The sequence below is a fragment of the Anser brachyrhynchus genome, assembly GCF_964034855.1.
Source record: "Anser brachyrhynchus genome assembly, chromosome: 5".
Classification (NCBI taxonomy): Eukaryota; Metazoa; Chordata; class Aves; order Anseriformes; family Anatidae; genus Anser; species Anser brachyrhynchus.
The window spans coordinates 39999852-40016332 of record NC_137699.1 but is presented as its reverse complement, the minus strand read 5'-3'; the positions used below and the strand labels follow the sequence as shown (position 1 = coordinate 40016332).

The 16481-nt window shown below is 49.8% G+C and overlaps 1 protein-coding gene across 1 annotated transcript; it reads right to left on the bottom strand.

Annotated features, from left to right (window-relative positions):
• Window positions 1-456: 456 nt before the first annotated feature.
• Window positions 457-2061, bottom strand: INSM2 (INSM transcriptional repressor 2). The gene has a single exon (XM_080594896.1). It carries the CDS (start codon window positions 2048-2050, stop codon window positions 602-604), a length of 1449 nt encoding a protein of 482 aa, XP_080451022.1. The 5' UTR covers window positions 2051-2061; the 3' UTR covers window positions 457-601.
• Between the last annotated feature and the right edge of the window lie 14420 nt (window positions 2062-16481).

Below are 16481 nucleotides of genomic sequence, written 5' to 3'. Positions count from 1 at the left end.
GGGGAGCGGCGCCCCGGGGTACCCCCGGCCGCGGGGCACCCCCCGAGGGGCCGGGGCTGCCCGCAGGGCCCCCAAAAACACGCGTGGGAAGCGGGGGCGCGCACCTAGCTGGGGCAGGGCGCCTCGCCTTCGGTAAGGGGACAGCACGATCGGGTTCCCGCAAGTTTCGCTAGCTATTACGGGGCTGACACCGACTTAGCAAGAACATTTACCTTCGCGACTATTTTAGCACAGAGTACGGCAAACGAAACACTGCACGAGAACCTAAATGTTCGAGCTTGGGGGGGGGGGGGAAGGCTATGAAAACAAGGTAACTAGGTCAGGCGCCTTTTCTCACGAAAAATAATAATAATAATAATTCCTCTCTTTAAATATCCTATGTACAGCTGGACTTCAGCGGGCACCCGCCGCCCCCCAGCGCCCCGGGGCAGCCCAGAGGGGACGGGGCGGAGGGCACTGGGGGGTCCGCAGGCGGCTTCGTCTCGGTGGCCGTGTGCGCACCCAGCGCGACTTTCCATAGGAATTACAGCGTGGACGGGACTCGCTCGGCGCTCGCCCGGGCCGTCGGGCGACGGGGTCCCATCGGGGGCGGCCGCGGGGGCTAGCAGCCCGGCCGGACGGGCACCTGGAGCAGCAGGACCTGCCTGCCCTCGGGCGGGTGGCACTTGGTGGCGTGCCGCGCCAGCCCCGGCGCGCTGAAGAAGGTGGCGGGGCAGTGCTTGCAGGGGAAGCCCTGCCGCTCGCCGCCCCCCGCCGCCGCCGCCCCGCCGCCCTCGGGCTGCCCGGCGGCTGGAGGCGGCGGCGGCGGCGGCAGCAGCAGCTCCTCCCGCACGGCGTGCCACAGCCGGTGCTTGTCCCTGATGTCCGCCGAGGGGAAGCGGGCGCCGCAGAGGTGGCAGGCGAAGGCGAGCTGCCCGCGCTCCGGCGGCCCGAAGGCGGCTGGCCGCGCCGCGCCGTGGGTGCCCAGGTGCTTGCGGAGGTAGGCCTGCCGTCGGAAGCGCTTCTGGCAGCAGGGGCAGGCGAACGCCTCCCCGACGGGGCCGGGGCCGGGGGCGCCGGGGCCAGGGGCCGGGGCTCCGCCGGCGCTGTCCGCGCCGCCGCGGTGCTGACGGGGAAGCGGCGGCGGAGGCGGCGGGGGAGCGGCGGCGGGGCCGCGGGGCCGCCGCTCGGGGCTGTTCTCCTTGCCCGGCGGGGCGGCGGCGGCGGCGGCGGAGCCGTCGGCGCTGGGGCCGGGCCGCGGCTTGTGCCAGCGGCGGTGCGAGGCCAGGTTGGCGGGGCAGCTGAAGATCTTGTGGCACTCGGGGCAGCGGTACTCGACGCGCACGATGCGGGAGCAGCGGTGCTGGGCCAGCGCCAGCGGGTCGGCGTAGTGCTCCTTGCACAGCTGGCAGATGAACTCGCCCAGCGGCGTGCGCCCCCCCGACGGCGGCGGCCCCGGCCCCGGCCGCCCCTCGGGGCCCTCCTCCTTGATGCGCAGCCCCAGCACGGGCGAGGTGGTCACCTCGTCGGCGAAGCTCAGCTTCCGCGTGGCCTTCGCCTTCTTGCCGGGCGCCTTGGCCCTCGACGGCCGCTTCAGCGCCGGGCTCGGCGGCGGCGGCGGCTGCGGGGCGGGCGGCGGCGGGGCGGGCAGCGGCGTGCGGGGCTGCAGCAGCAGCTTCTCGGCCGGCGGGAAGGAGGCGGCCAGCGGGAAGGACTCGGCGGACGCCGGGGAGCTGAGGCACCGCTCGAAGAACGCCGCCCGCGGCCCCGCCGCGCTGCACGGCCCCGCCGCCCCCCAGGCGCCCGCTCCCTCCGCCGGGGCTCGCAGCGGGCCCCCGCCGCCGGGGCTCCACGTCGCCGCGGGGGGCGCGGGGCAGGCGGCGGCGGCGGCGCCCTCCTCTTCGTCGCCCTCCTCCTCCTCCTCCGCCCCTTGCCGGGCGGCGGGGCTTCCCCCGGCGGCGGCGGGCAGCGGCGGCGACGGCGGCGGCGGGTCCCGGTCCCGCTCCCGAGGGCGCGCCCGGTAGGAGCCGCCGGGGCGCCGGCTGCGCTTGACGAGGAAGCCGCGCGGCATGGCGGGGCCGGGAGGGCTGCGGGAGCGCGGCGCGCAGGGCCCGCCCGGCCTTTATACCCCCGGCGCCCGCTCCCGCCCGGACGCCCTCCTCCCTCCGGCGCCGGCGGCCAATGAGGGGCTGGGGCCGGCGCTGGCGGCCGCGGGGGAGGAGGCGGCGGCAGGGCCCCGCCGGGCTCCCGCCGGCATCGCCCCGTCGGGGCTGGTGCGGGGCCGGGAGGGGAGGCGGGGCCGGAGGGAGCGGGGCCGCTTCTGCCGCTCGGGCCTGAGCTGCGCGGCCGAGCACCGACGGCCGGGGCGTGCTCGCGGCCGCCCGTGCACCGACGGAGCGGGCTCCAGGCGGAACGGGGCGCTGCCCCAGCGGCTGAGGCCCGCCTGAGCGCCCCGCTTACCCCCCGCGGCAGGTCCGTGAGCGTGCTTTGCCTCGCTCTCCTCTCACGTTTCCCTCCGTTTTCACCGCTGCGCTGAATTTTAGATGAGGTTACAGACTGCGAGCCAGAGATTGCCCCTCGTTACTACAAACCATTTTAATTGGGACCGATGAGCCGTGCTGCAGCACAGCTAGATCGCTCCCCGGACGGACCGCATGATTTTTTCCTAATGCCCGGTTGACCTTTGTAACTGGGACTTCCCAACTACATTTCTCACTGAATTACTGTATCCCTGCTTACAGAGCCACTGTGTTACGCTCTTCCTCCAAGCAAAACGTAAATAGGTCTTTCAATTTGCAAAGCCATGTTCCTTCCTTTCAGTGTTCCTTTTGCCTTGGTCACACTGCAGAAGGCTGTGGTGGGAAAGCCCAGCTCAGCTCCTGTCCTAAGGGGTGAGGAACCTCAAAGTGCCTTTTCCTACCTGGGAGCACCACGCGCCGGCTGGGCAGCAGGTGCATGGAGAGCATTTGCTGGGACCTCGGCCATTTTCCAGCACTTTGAGCTGCAGGCTGGAGCTGTGCCAGGGAGCTCCCCCAGGCCCTCAGCAGCCAGGCCAGATGCGGCCCAGGGGCCGAGGGGCACTTCAGAGCCTCCCCTCCCAAAGCACTGCTCCAGCCCCAGCCCCTCACCGCCCCCTGCTCCTTGCCCCAGCGTGGCAGGTGGCCAAACCCCCCACGCTCTTGTAGGCCCTCGGTGTGACTCTGTTGCACTACTGGTTTGTGAGGTGGGGCCAGAAGTGAAGAACCCAGCATCCCATCGATGGGCTCACTGCAGCACATGCCACCTCCTGGGAGTCTTGTACAAAGACACTGGCAAAACTGTTTTGGGATTCATGCCTGGGTTTGTTTCAATAAACTTAATGTTTTCCCTACCCTGCCCCTTCTCCCAGTTCCTTGACTCCCATTTAGTGTTTTACTTCAGCGTATTTTGCATCACCCCACCACAAGCGAATTTGGTCCTGCTGACCCTGATTACACGAGACTCTGAGAGCTTCTAGGCTTTCTGAATTGTCACATGGCTTTATACTTTTGCCTTCAGCTTTTATTCCTTCCAAAATTTTCAGAATTAAGACATTCCAATGATTTATAAGGATATTTAACAATTTTGCACATGCACGCACACACAAATCCTGGGGGAATTTGCAGGATTTTTTCCCCCGACATTAAATTCCACTGGTCCCATCACACTGCTGAGAGAGCGATGTTCAGCCCACCTGAACATCATACATGAGGGAAATTCATGTAAGGTGAAGGCTTTCCTAAGCAAGCAGCTGAATGCTGTCAGGAGAAGTGGCAGGTTTCCTGGCCCTACACCGTGTTCTCTGGAGTCTGATAGAACTAGGTTAGACCTCATCAAATGTATTGGCTGCTTACATAAGAGTCATCCTCAGATGACCTTGGATTAGCCAAAGGGTTAATCCCACAGTTAATAGGAAATCAAACTTCTAGCAGAAAGATGTGATGGCTAATGAGCAGAAAGGACACAGGCACTCCTGGGGAGCCGGCAGGGCTGAGAGCGCGAGGAAGCGGTTCCCTCTCTTAAATCTTCGCCTCCTCAGACCCCAGCCCTCCTTCCTGGCCTGGTCAAATAAATGCAGGTGTTTAGGAAGCAGGGGGAAGCCAGATGCTGCTGCTCTTCCTCCCCTTGGCAGGGGCTTCCCCTTCTGTGTGGATGCGCTTTCACGCCTGCTCACAACTTCCCTGACCAAACAGGGCTGTATTCGGGCCTTACCGGGATTCAGAAGCCAGGTTCAGCGATGGCCAAAGCAACCTCCTGAGGACCTTCTAGATATTTCCCCTGCTGAAAGCCCTCGCTAAGCAGAGAGGTCTCAGCATGTTCTGCAGGAAGCAGTGAAACAGAAACAGCCAAATTATGGCGGCGAGTTCCAGTGCACGGTGCCGGCGCCTCGTGCCTGAGGCAGCTGAGGCGACGCCACCTGCGGTGCCAGCGCCCACAGGCCGCCCAGCAGCCCGGCCGTGAGGTGGGCACCGCTCGGCCGCCCGACCAAACCCAAACCCGCCGGGCTCTGGCACCTCGCCTCACGGCCTGTGGTGGGCTGGGGGCCTGTGTTGGTGCCAGGGACAAACAAATTGTCACTGAGTGAGCGGGCAGCTGCGTTTGGTGTTTCCTCAGGCATAAACAGAGAGAGGAATGTATGGCAGCCCTGCTGGCTGGGAGGGAGAAGGTCCTGGTGAGGGCTGGTTCTCAGAGAAAAGGCTAAAAACTCTTCTGGGGGCAGAAGGAGGGAGAAGTGCCTTCAGCCACTTAATAAGAGAAAAAAATAACCACAGCTTTAAAAAATAAAAGTTAAAAATAAAATAGAAAAAGACTATAAGCAAACGATTAAAGGACATTTTTCTCCTTCATGTGTCCCCTGCCCACCACAAAAAAAAAAGTTGTTGTGGTCAAGTTTTTTATATTTTCAAATTTCAAACGAAGTTGACTTTTGAATCTTCCCTCGACATCTGGTTTGTAATTGGAGGAGCAGTAAACAGAAGGGAGGCAGGAGCCACCTCAGAAGACTGCCCTTGGTAGAGGCCGCCATGACGGCACAGCCTGAGGAGCAGTCCCAGCCCGGGGCTTGAGCAGTCCCACAAACGAAATGCAGGCTGCTGCTGGGGGAGAGCCACCAAAGCCTCCCCCTGCAAGGAGGCTGCCGCTTACCCTGCTGCAGTCAGGGTTTGGTGCTGGTGACAGACATGGAAGGAGATCTCTGCATTGCGAGGCTCCGTGTTGTCTAATATACCTGGCCTCGCTGGTACGTTAATTGGGGTTTGTTTTACCTGAGGACAACAAGCCTCAGGGGGGAAATTATGCTAACAGCGGCTGTTTTCTTTATTGCTCAAACATTAACAAAGAGGTTTCCATAATAGAAGGTATGAAACAATTTGTTCTGTGAGGGTACTTGGACTGGAGGCATTTTAAGGGGTTTTAGGACACTATGAAAGCATTCATCCTTCTTTCTCTTCCGTAAATGATGTCACACCATCGATATCACCGCACTGCCGTCACTGAGCTGATGCAGGAGGACAGTGATGCTCTCCATCCACGAGCCTCGATGGGACCATTATGACTTTTGTTATTTCATTACTGATTTCAGCTGGTGTCCCACAGGCTGAAGCCATCTGCCATTACAATTGTGCTTGTAATGGAGTTATTTATTGATCTCACAAAGTCATAAATAGGAAGCTTGGGCTTCCTTCGGCATGAGCTACTCAGCAGTCTTTTTCCTACAAACATCATTATATGTTGTAATTCACTGAAAAAGATACTCCTTTTCATGGAAAGGCCACGGTTATTAATTATATGAATAGCAGTAGCGCCTTTCAGTGAGCCCGAGTCCCAGCTGCGCTACGTGCAGATGTATGTGCAGATAGGTAGGCGGCTCTGCATGTGAAGAGCACAACAGCTCTAGAGACAAACAGAGAGCAGGAGTACAAGAGGGATGAGGCTCGTGAGTTGTGCCTGTCCTGCACATACCTCTTGGTAAGAAACACTTCCAGGTGCAGGCAGCACACCCAGGGAGACTTCCACAGGGAGTCAGTGCAGGGAGCCAAGCCCTCAGGAAAATATTTACCTGGTTGGTTTTTTTTGTTTGTTTGTTTTTTCCCCCCAGAATTTTGTCATGCTCATGCTCCAACACCAGCTTTCTCCATCAAATTTTGCTGGCATGGAGGGGGTACAAACAATTCCTATGGCTGGTGCCAAATACTTGGCTTGCTGTGCCCTGTCTACTTCTCCTTCTGTTTTATCAGGTTCCACCAAACTCTCAGATCCCTCTCTTGCCTGAGCTGCAGGTAACTCCTGATGGAAAAAATGTTATTGAAGCTTTGCTTTCCTATATGGAGGAATTGCAGGAACTGTTGAGGAATAAGGTGCAGTTCCCTCCTGGCCACTGCAAAGCAGATGGCAACATAGGAGCCATGAGCAGGAGCACCAGCAGTTACAAAGGGGCAGGTGGGGCACCTAAGGGAGAGAGAAGGAAAAGTGGTGGTAGGGGATGGAGAAGGAGAGAAAACCAACACAGAAAGCTGACCAGAAAAACACCATAAAGAAACAAGTAGGAAAACTGCATTACGTGGAAATAAAACACATCTGTGTTGGGTGCCTGCATTTCACAAAAGCAGCAAGGAGGGCAACAGCTCTCACAAGGAAATGACTCACGCAATTCATCTCAGTGCATGAAATCTGAAGAAAAAGGGGAAAGAAAATGGATTGCTCGCCCAGAGACCTGGCTGCTCCTCTTAGGAAGCTCACCTCCAGCCTCTGAGGTCAGCCAACTTGCTGGTCCCAAAAACAAGAGCTGGCAAACTCCCTTCTGCACACAGGTGAGGCTGCGGTACTGGAGTGTGGTGGGTGCATCAGGTGGGAGGCTGTGCCCCTCTGGGTGATGAGCAGCATGGGAAAGTCCCTGGGGGCGAGGACAAAATGAGCTCCCAGATGGGGAGTCAGAAAAGGGGAAATGTGACAGCATATAGGAATGCAGACGACAAGGGTGGCCAGCACCGGGTACTTGGGGGTGTCTCCAGCAGGGAGCGTGGCGGAGAGCAGCAAAAATCAGAAATCATTGCCTTTCTCAAACCATTATATTGTCTTGAAAATATTTTTGCAGTTAGGAATTTGCCATGTTTACTCCAAAGTCAGACAAAACACAGGGGATTTGAAAACAGCATCAGGGGCTAAGGACTGCAAACATCAGCGATGACTAGCAGTTGCCATACGAGATTCTCCAAATGCATCTGTTTTGCTTCTTCCATGACATTTGATTAAAGTCTCGCTACCCTGACTATTAATTAAAGTGTTTGGAGGCGAGGCCCAAATTTCACTTCCCCTCCCAAGTTCACCAGCTCCATACTCCTCCTCCTCCAAATATGTTTTTGCTATAAATTACTGGCACTGTTTCTGTTGATAGTCAACATAATCAAACATTTGTAAGCATGCTGTCTCTTCAATCTGTTCAGTTGATGCACTTTACCTGATCTTTCATTAAAGTAATCAAAACACTTGCTGTGCCGCATCTAATGAATGTTGCATGTATGATTAAGTACTTTCATTCATATTGCAAGTTTGATTTAATGTAATCTGCCTTTCAGACAGCCATTAGCCTAGCTCCTGCGTGAATTCGATTAATTGGCTGAATTCTTCCAGATGTCCATTAAGTATTACAGGAATTTCTATGTAAAAACAGCAGGGACTGTCTAGCAGAGAACCAAACAATGATATGTTATATTGCTGCCATGACTTACAAAAAGCTGGATTCATTTTCATTAATAAAACATCTGTACTCCTGCACAGCTATGCATCAAGATGCATTTATTTTATATGTTTATTTCTCTTATGACTATAAATAGACAGTTAAACAGAAGCACAGTATGTTCAGTTGGAAGATACACAAACAGAAATGTATTAGAAATGAAAATATGAATAAGGAATAGCTGAATTAATCCTTCAGATAAGCATCAGGCGTTGTAACAAACAAGGGAGTGACTCCTATAGCTGCGTGATATTTCTTCCCACAAAGGCATTTTTCTTTAGACAGCTACGAATCCACCAAACAGCCAGCTCTTGAGTTGAAAAGTCCTGTGCCTGTTCTATGTTACAAGGCACATCATCACACCTTTAGGCGGGAGCAAAAACACAGTTGAGCATTTTTCGATGGTATGAGGTAAAGAGAAAAGCTGCCATTGAAATAAACAATTCTGATAAAGTTTTTCTTCTTAATACTTAAAACTGGAATTTTCTTCTTTTGTTTTTAACACAGTTGCAGTCTGGAAAGGAATCACTTTTACCTAAAAAGCAAAGTCAGTTTGGATTTTGGTGTGCCATACCGAGCTCGTGCAGGGAATGATGGTGTTTGAGAGGGTGAGGAGGATGCCTCAGCATGCAGATGGAGTTCTCAACCTTCTACCGAACATCCTAGCTCCAGGAGCACCTTTCAAAGCACTCTGTGGGACCTGTGGACCTCCTTGCCCCTTTCATTCCCTCTCCCCCTCACCAAATACCCTTCTCTCCCTCACGCAAAGGCAGGAACCCCAGCAAGCGGCCTGGGGAAGCCTTGCAGGAGCTTGACACTGCCCCTCTAAGGTGCTGACCCCAGTGCAGCTCCATTTTCCAAACATGCCATCAAACATCTCCTCGAAGGCAGGGAGCTACCAGGACACAACCGTGCTTTATTTCTCCCTGTTGTCCCAGTCAGCAGAAGCTGGTACAAGCCAGTTCCTTTCCAAAGGCTGCTTTAAAGATGCTCAACTTACAGGAGACAGCTGAAGTAATATCGCTTAGCAAAATTCAGACCGTACAGCAAGAGGAATCTGAATTTGCTGAACTGCAACTCCTGTTTTCTTCCAATAGCTCACACAGTCGCGATGCTAGCTGATAGCTTTCTTTATTTACACATTGTCTCTTGGTTCCACTTCTTTCTCCATTTCTTGCTTTTGTTGCTGTGTTCTCTACTATCCCCCTATAGCAAACGTACACAAAAAACTCCTGACAGCCGTGCACACTTTTACAATTCAATGCTCTCTCTGTTCTGCTATGAAAAATACTTTAAGACAAATTTTCTACAATAGTTGTGCTGTGAGAACTTGGTCCAGGACCCAGGCAATTTAATACAAGTATGGGCCTATAAGTTTCAGCGATCACACCAAAATCTCTTCAGTAACCCACTGCAACATCCTCACGCAAATGACAGGGGAACGCAAAGCACCTGTGTGTGAGTGATGCCACTGGTCTTCATTACAGAGGCCTTTTGTCGGCGATGGAAACGGTGGTGGCAGAGCAGGTCGCTGAGCGGGGGACCACAGCGGTGCAGGGGGAAAGAAGAGGACGCACACTCTCCTCTGCAAGCCGCAGCAGCGTTGGGAGAAGCAGTTCCCCGCTCTGAAACGCATCAGAAATCTGGCTCCTTGCACAACCAGAAGCAGCTCTTATACTGCTGCACACAGCAAAATCCTGTAAATATCATTTATAGGTGACCAATTTCAAAATGTAATGTAGCAAAGCAAACTGAGCCTTGGCTAATTTACAGAGCCGTATGTTTTTCAAGGCGAATGCGGACAAGTCACATCTTCTTTTGAAGCCCGAGAGACTGAAAAATTAAATCAGTAGGCTTTGTTATTGATGTTTTTCTAATACAAATGTTTTGAAATCCCTGCCTTTCATGTGTCTCTTACAAATAAGCAGAAATGTGTGATGAATCATCTCAGCTTTTAATTCCTTTAATAGATTCTTATCTCACCCACTAACGTCTAAACAATTTTTGTTTCTGTAACAATCCCTTCCTCACTGGTAAATATTGCTCTCAGACAACATCTTGTTGTTTGGAGGTTCATTATGTTCATTCTGTGGCTGAGACTCATTATACTCAGTTATTTATTTAAAAGAACAAAATGACAGCAAATGCCTGCATTTATCATGTTTCCCTTTACACATTTATAAAATATATTTCAGCAGGAAGGCCCAGCCACTCTCACAGTTTTGAGCAAGCAGCTGGCCTTCCTTCATAACCATCACTCCCCGATAAAGAAATACTTAAAGGCTATGGTGCAGCCTCACCTCGCTCGCTAAGTGAAACTCCACTGATGCTAATGGGAGATTTGGCAAAGACAGGAAAATAATTCGTGAACTATTTCATTTTTTTTTTTCAATTACAAAATAAAAACTTTGGGAATCGTTGCCGAGGAAGAAGCAAATGAAAACGCCACTGTAAGACACAGTGAAATGGTGTATGTGGAACCAGTCCAATAAATAATTTGGATACCTGAGGATAGGTTTGAAACTCCCTGCACAAAGTGTCACCGACCTACCACTGAAGAGTTTGGACTCTGTCACTCAAAAAAAGTTCTTTTATTTTTCCACAGAAAAGTCACCAGCCTTTACACTAATAGCTCACCAATAAAACTTATATAGAGCGGCTTCTGCTCATGTTATTCTTATAAAGTCCTACCACCCCATCTCCTAAATGAAACCCCAAGTCCCACAGTGGCACCCAATTCTGTTCCCACCAGACTACCTCTGGTCCCCAAAAGAGAGGGTCTAACTGGTTCAGTCATAGCAAAAAGTTATCAAGATGCCTATGTAGGTTTTAATCAGCCTAATTAGAAAAAGAGAGAGCAGCTTGGCTGCAGTGAGCTGTAAAATACATTTTTAAATAGGCCACTGGTACAATGGAGGCAAGATGAAAAACAAGAGAGGAGGGCAAAGGTTTCGCTGTGTGGCCATTCTGGGAACTGCCTGAAAAACAAGAACAAGGCTATTCAGAGCAGAAATGTTAAGGAAAAAAAAATCTAAACTGAGTGTAAAAGATAGGAAATAGAAATATGACAAAGTATCATACAAAGCAGAGGTCAAAAAGACATCAGTAATTAATGGTGAAAAGATAAAGAAGCAAGCACTTAATTTAAAAGAAGTAGTAGAAGAAGGCATAATGGTTCTGCAATCGGGAAAAAAAGGATTTTGCAGAAGTAAATGAAAATGAGTAAGATTGCAATAGGGGAAAAATGGATAATTGAAGAAGTAGAAGAACTGTAAATTGCTGCAGAAATTCACCTGGAACATAAATCAGTTGTTTAGGACTGAAGGCGAAAAACATTTCTGAATGGATCAATTTTTTCTAAGGGACCTTTAGGCACACACCACCAATTTTGCTCTGATATTGTTCCACATCCAGTTTTTGTGCATGGAAAATACAGGTGAAAATGTCTACTGAGTTTGGAAGTTTAAAGATTACTGTCTGAAATGCAGACCAATGTATTTTACTTTTGTCTTATCGTCAGATGCCTACTGGAAGGGAATGGGTTGGAAGCACAAGCCCAGAAAAATGGGAAGTACCAGATGTTTAAAACCAGCAGATACAACACCATTAACATCTTCCCAAATTTTCTGCTTGTTTCGTTTTCTGAGCTTCAGTGCCAGATAGGAAAAAATAGATAATGCAGAGGGTAAAACAGCAGGGGACAGCCTACGCCAGTACAGCCTCAATTACCGTCCTGAGCTGGAACAAAAGCAAATCTTAAGGGAAAAAAAAATAAAATAAAAAGACCCAGGGAAGGTATGGCTTCCCCACAGCCTGTGATGCAGGAGACTGTCACACCACCTCCACCAGAAAAGGACGTGGAAGAGCAAATGATTTACCTTACAGTTGCTCCTTGAATTGTTTCTGTTTATTTCCCAGTTAAGCCCCTTTTACTTTCCTCCAGGATCTGAGTAAGAAGACTCGCTTGCCCAAATAAATAAACAAACTGATTGTGTTAAACAGGTCAGACTTATCAGAGCAATCACACTTAACCTAACGCTTTCTTGGTTGAGCCCCCTGATGCTGGCTGGGTGGCTTGAGGAGGATGCTCGGGTCCTGCAGGATGGCAGAGCCCTGCGCAGCGGCTCACAGAGCAGCAGAAAATTTATCTGCTCTTCAGAAGCTGCTGCACCGGAGGTTTGATGTATTATGCAGTAATGCACAAGCCCTTACACCAGACAGTGACCATTCCAGTCTTATCAGAAGGATTAATAACCACATCAGCCCAGTATTGCAGAGCCAGCTCAGAGACTGTAATTCCCAGGGGCTGGACCGCAAGCTGAACTTTTACATGGCAATGTAACGTGCGGTGCTGCGGGCTGTAAAGTACAGTGAGCCTCTTCCGGGAGGAGGCTGGTAACAGATTCACCTGGTATGGCTGTGGAGCTCAGGCAGCAAAGGAAGATATACGTGGTATGTGCTCTGTGTGAAGGGAACCTGTTTTAGCTGAAAAGATGCAGTGCTTTCCCTCCAATACTGTTTTTCGGTAGCACACTAGTGTGTGGATCTAGGAGCAAAACTGAGACATTTATTCCCTGCCATCTTCAGAAAACAAGCAAAAGAAATCTTAACAGCTGTAAGGGTTGAGTGAGGCATAAAGCCCTTAAACACCATAAGTCACACCCAGGAGCATCCCCCTCTGGATGCTGATCCTTAATCCCCAAGCGTCCAGAGCTCTCGGAGGCTTAATCTCTTTCAACAATGGGATGAGCTGGGGGCCGTGTCCTTCCAGGATTTGCCCAACACCCCAGCACACATGTCTTTCAGGAGGACAAGACCAATTAATATGTCCTGAATTCACATTTTTACAGCCATTCATTTTACACCCATGTCTCTCTCACTGGTGGGAAAACCTGAATTACGGAAGCCATCCTCAGCCCACCAGCAGCGCAGGGTGGGAGCTCCCCAGCCAGCTCAGCTCCACAGGAAACACTCCTGCACCCGTGTCCTGGATCCTGGCCCCTTGCCCCGACACACAGTGTGCCTTCTCGTGGCAACCTCCCTGCCAACCTGCCAAGTATGTGCTTTATATCCTCTCGAAACTTGAGTGGGAGCCCATGAGAGGCTTCTTGAGTTGGAAGCTGTTGCTTGAGGAAGAGTAACAGAAGACTGATATCTCTTGGGAAAAGAGAGCCAAGGGATGCCAGCACGTGCTAGGGGTGCATGCCTACTTAACCTTACATTGTGCTGGCAAATGGTTTAAATCTGTCCTTTACTGGCCTCTTAATGTGCCATTCATCTGTTGTAGATCACTTAAGAGTGATCTCCACCATGGAGCTCCACGGTTGTCCTCCATCTCTGCAGGGCTGCAATAAGTCATATTTAATTGTGTCAGTATTAATACTGCATCCAGTAGAATGAAGTTTGCTTTGAAGCAAAACTGTTTTCTGGTGAAGTTCTTGGTTCCTCTGAAAGAGAGAAGCAAGCCTGACAACAGCTTTCCTCACTTTAATTACTGTAAGTGTTTTCTTCGTGCCAGCAATCTCCCATGGATGCAACAATCAATTCTCCGGACAAGGACAGATGAACAGCTAACACATCTGAACTGAAAGGAGCGGAGAAAAGAGAGATGAAATTGAGAAAAAAGCTTACAATGAAAATGAGCCCAACCTTTGGTTGTCAGTTGATACCCTTGCCTCTTCCTTTTCCCATCAGCTCTGTTTTGTCTTTCTTCTCTCATGTGCCCAAGTAGCTGCTTCATCTGAAAACTGGCAGATTCACGGAGCTCCCTTGGCTCTGCTTCAGCAGCACTTGTCTCCAGCTGCAAAGCGCTTCTTTTATTTTGCTGGGGAAACATTCCAGCATTATTAACTGAGTGTTTTTCAATGTAAGCTTTAACCTCACAAGACTTTTCTAAGTCAACAGCAGCAATGCTGGCACATGAGGACCATCCCTTAAGCTCTTATTTGGAAGGGCAGGGCGGTAACAAAAAAGTGAGGAAGAAATGTAACAACACACAAAAGAGACTGAAAATTATTAAAACCTGTCCTTAACAGCTAGAACTGGACACTTACTGATATCCTTCAAGTGGACCTCAGAGTGGACTTTGGACCTTGGCAGCTCTAAAGAGGTGCCTAGTTCTTCATTCAAGGACTTCAGTGCACTTAAAGTTGAGGGAAAATCAATACTGGATATTTTGGATATCCACAAAATGAAATATGGATATTTTTGTGGAGAAAAATGGGGAAGAGAATCAGCTTGCTCAAGATAACCAGAGGGACAGACCTGGAGCCAGAACGGAGGCTTATTCAGTACCAGACCTGCACAGCACCTGCAGAGTCACTAGTTCCCAAGGCAGGCATTGCTGGCTTCCAACTCAGCCCCCATCTCTTCAGGACAACTCATGGAGCCGCTCATGGGGCAGAGAGGGAGAGAAAAAGGGAAGAATTGGCCCCATCTCAGCATCAGGGGGCTGGGAGTGCACTTAGAACTTGCTAAAACCCAGGGTCTGGCTTAAAAGATGCACAGAGTAGAAATGCACTAGGGCACAGCCAACAGGACATGGACAGAGTTATACAGAGGTCAGGATAGAATCACATCCAGTAAATGAAAACAAAGATCAACACACACTGTGTCTCTTTACAATTTTAAAATGTTGTTGAAGAAAAAGAAACTCAATAGAAAACAGATATTATTTGTGCCACACACGTCCTCCATCAAAAAAAAAGGGGGGGGGGGAACATAGGCTGTCAATCAGCATTTTTCAGATTTAGATTTTTTGAGGGGGTACAGCAAGCCAAAATGCAAACAGACACAAATTTCCGTTTGGCTAGCAATCCAGTTTTATGTCCCATAATACCTTCCATCAGCCTTAAAGTCAAAAAATTGCCAATAAAATAAGAGCTGCTGGGATTGCTAGGAAGAATTTTGTGACAGGCAACTTCCTGTTAATAGCCCCTTATACACAATGTTGTGGAAGAGAAAGAGGTGAAAAAACACTGCTATAAGCAATATGGCCATTTAATCCGTAACATGGGAATGTATTTCTGCTCTTTTTCCCTCCCTAGATTCATTTTATGTTCCCATCAGAAGGTTAATTGTGTTAACAGGAGTTACGGCCACAGGGGAAAGATGTGATTGAATACTGAGTGCAGTTTTAGCTGATAACCTCCGAGTGAGTGAAAGGGCACAAAAAGGGGCTGATCTCCTCTAAAGGGGTTGTCAGTCATTCAGGAAAAACGCAGCTGTGGGAGAAACAGCCTTATCTCCCCGGACACGAAGAAGAGAAGCTATCAAAATAATCTCAAACCTGCACTCATCCCAGGCTGTATGACTGTGCCTCTGGATCTGACAGCCGAGTTAAATACGAATGACTGGCTTTTTTTGTGTGCGTGAACAAACAGACCCTGACTTTACGCACATTCTTGAAGACTGATTACATTGCATGAAAATGTTTAATTAACAACAATAGGCCCCAAATAATTATATTTCTAAAAAGCTGGCATGAAATCTTGTCATCTTTAACGTGACAGCACAACTCCTGTTTGCTGAACTGAGGACATCACTGCACTCTGAGATTTTAGTTAAACAAGCAGTGAAGTCTTTCCCATAGATTTAAACTTAATCAAAAATGCATGAAAAACAAGGACTTCCCTCTCCACTGATCATTTCGGTGCATGTCTGAACTCATTGTGTAAAATTACATAGGATTTTTGGTAAGTAGATTGAAGAAGAAGGGTTTATAAAAAAAAAAAAAAAGGAAAAAAAAAAAGGTTAAGTATTTCCATAAGCTGCTGTTGATGAGAGTAAGTATTTGTGGAACTGACTGCACCCACAGAGACAGGACAAAAGACCAGAGCATATGTCCGTGCTAAAATACAGGCGGTGAAGTTTGCAGCTGGTTTGTCTTATAGGTGCACCGCAGGCTCCAGAAACATAAGACCTTCTCCTCCATGCACGCCCAGAGAACCTTAGAAATACCTGCTGTTACCAGCTGCATCACAGCTATCCTTCCCTACCTTGAAAGTGGGTGGGATGCTAACCCTCCGAAACCTGGCAGCCCCTTCCCGTTCAGTGAAGATCCTTTTCTCAGTTAAAGAGATGAAAATGCATATATATGTGACCAGTTAGACCCAGAATATACCAATTCAGTCTTGGGAAAGAAAAAAAAAAAACCCAACAACAACAAAAAAAACAGCTGAAAAAGAAATATTTAGACTTTTACTTAAAATTGCCCAAATGTAAACCTATCTGCCTTTTTCCCCCAAAGCTTCCAAGTGCAAAAAGTTCTGTAATATTAACATCAACAGTACAACTTGAACAAAACAACTAAAATGCTTATTGACTTGGTAGCAGGGAAAGCCAGTTTGAAATATTTGATCCTAACACCAGCTAAGCAAGTATGTGTAAAGTGTAAAGCCTGCACTTGTTGATTTCTGAGATAAAAATCAATAAAACTGTCCATAACCTATAACTCTTTGGTTTACCTCTCCATAGAGATCAAAAGAGAGTAATTAGATTTCTGCCTGACTAGCAGGGGTAGAAAACTGTTTCATTTTGGATCAAAACCTTCCCAGTGGATTACACCTTCTAGCCACTGCCTATCAACACTTAACAATTGCTTCTGTATTTGACTTTGACAGAACTACCAGAATGTTACTATCTAATTTTCAGTGTAGTTGATACAGGGTTTTGAAGCTTTATTCTAGTGTCAGATTTTAAAATTAATTCTTCCGACTTCATATTTTACATTTTTACTCTGCTTGGTGTT

Excerpts from the sequence above, each read along its gene's own strand:
- INSM2 (XM_080594896.1), bottom strand. The coding sequence starts at position 2,050 with ATGCCGCGCGGCTTCCTCGTCAAGCGCAGCCGGCGCCCCGGCGGCTCC.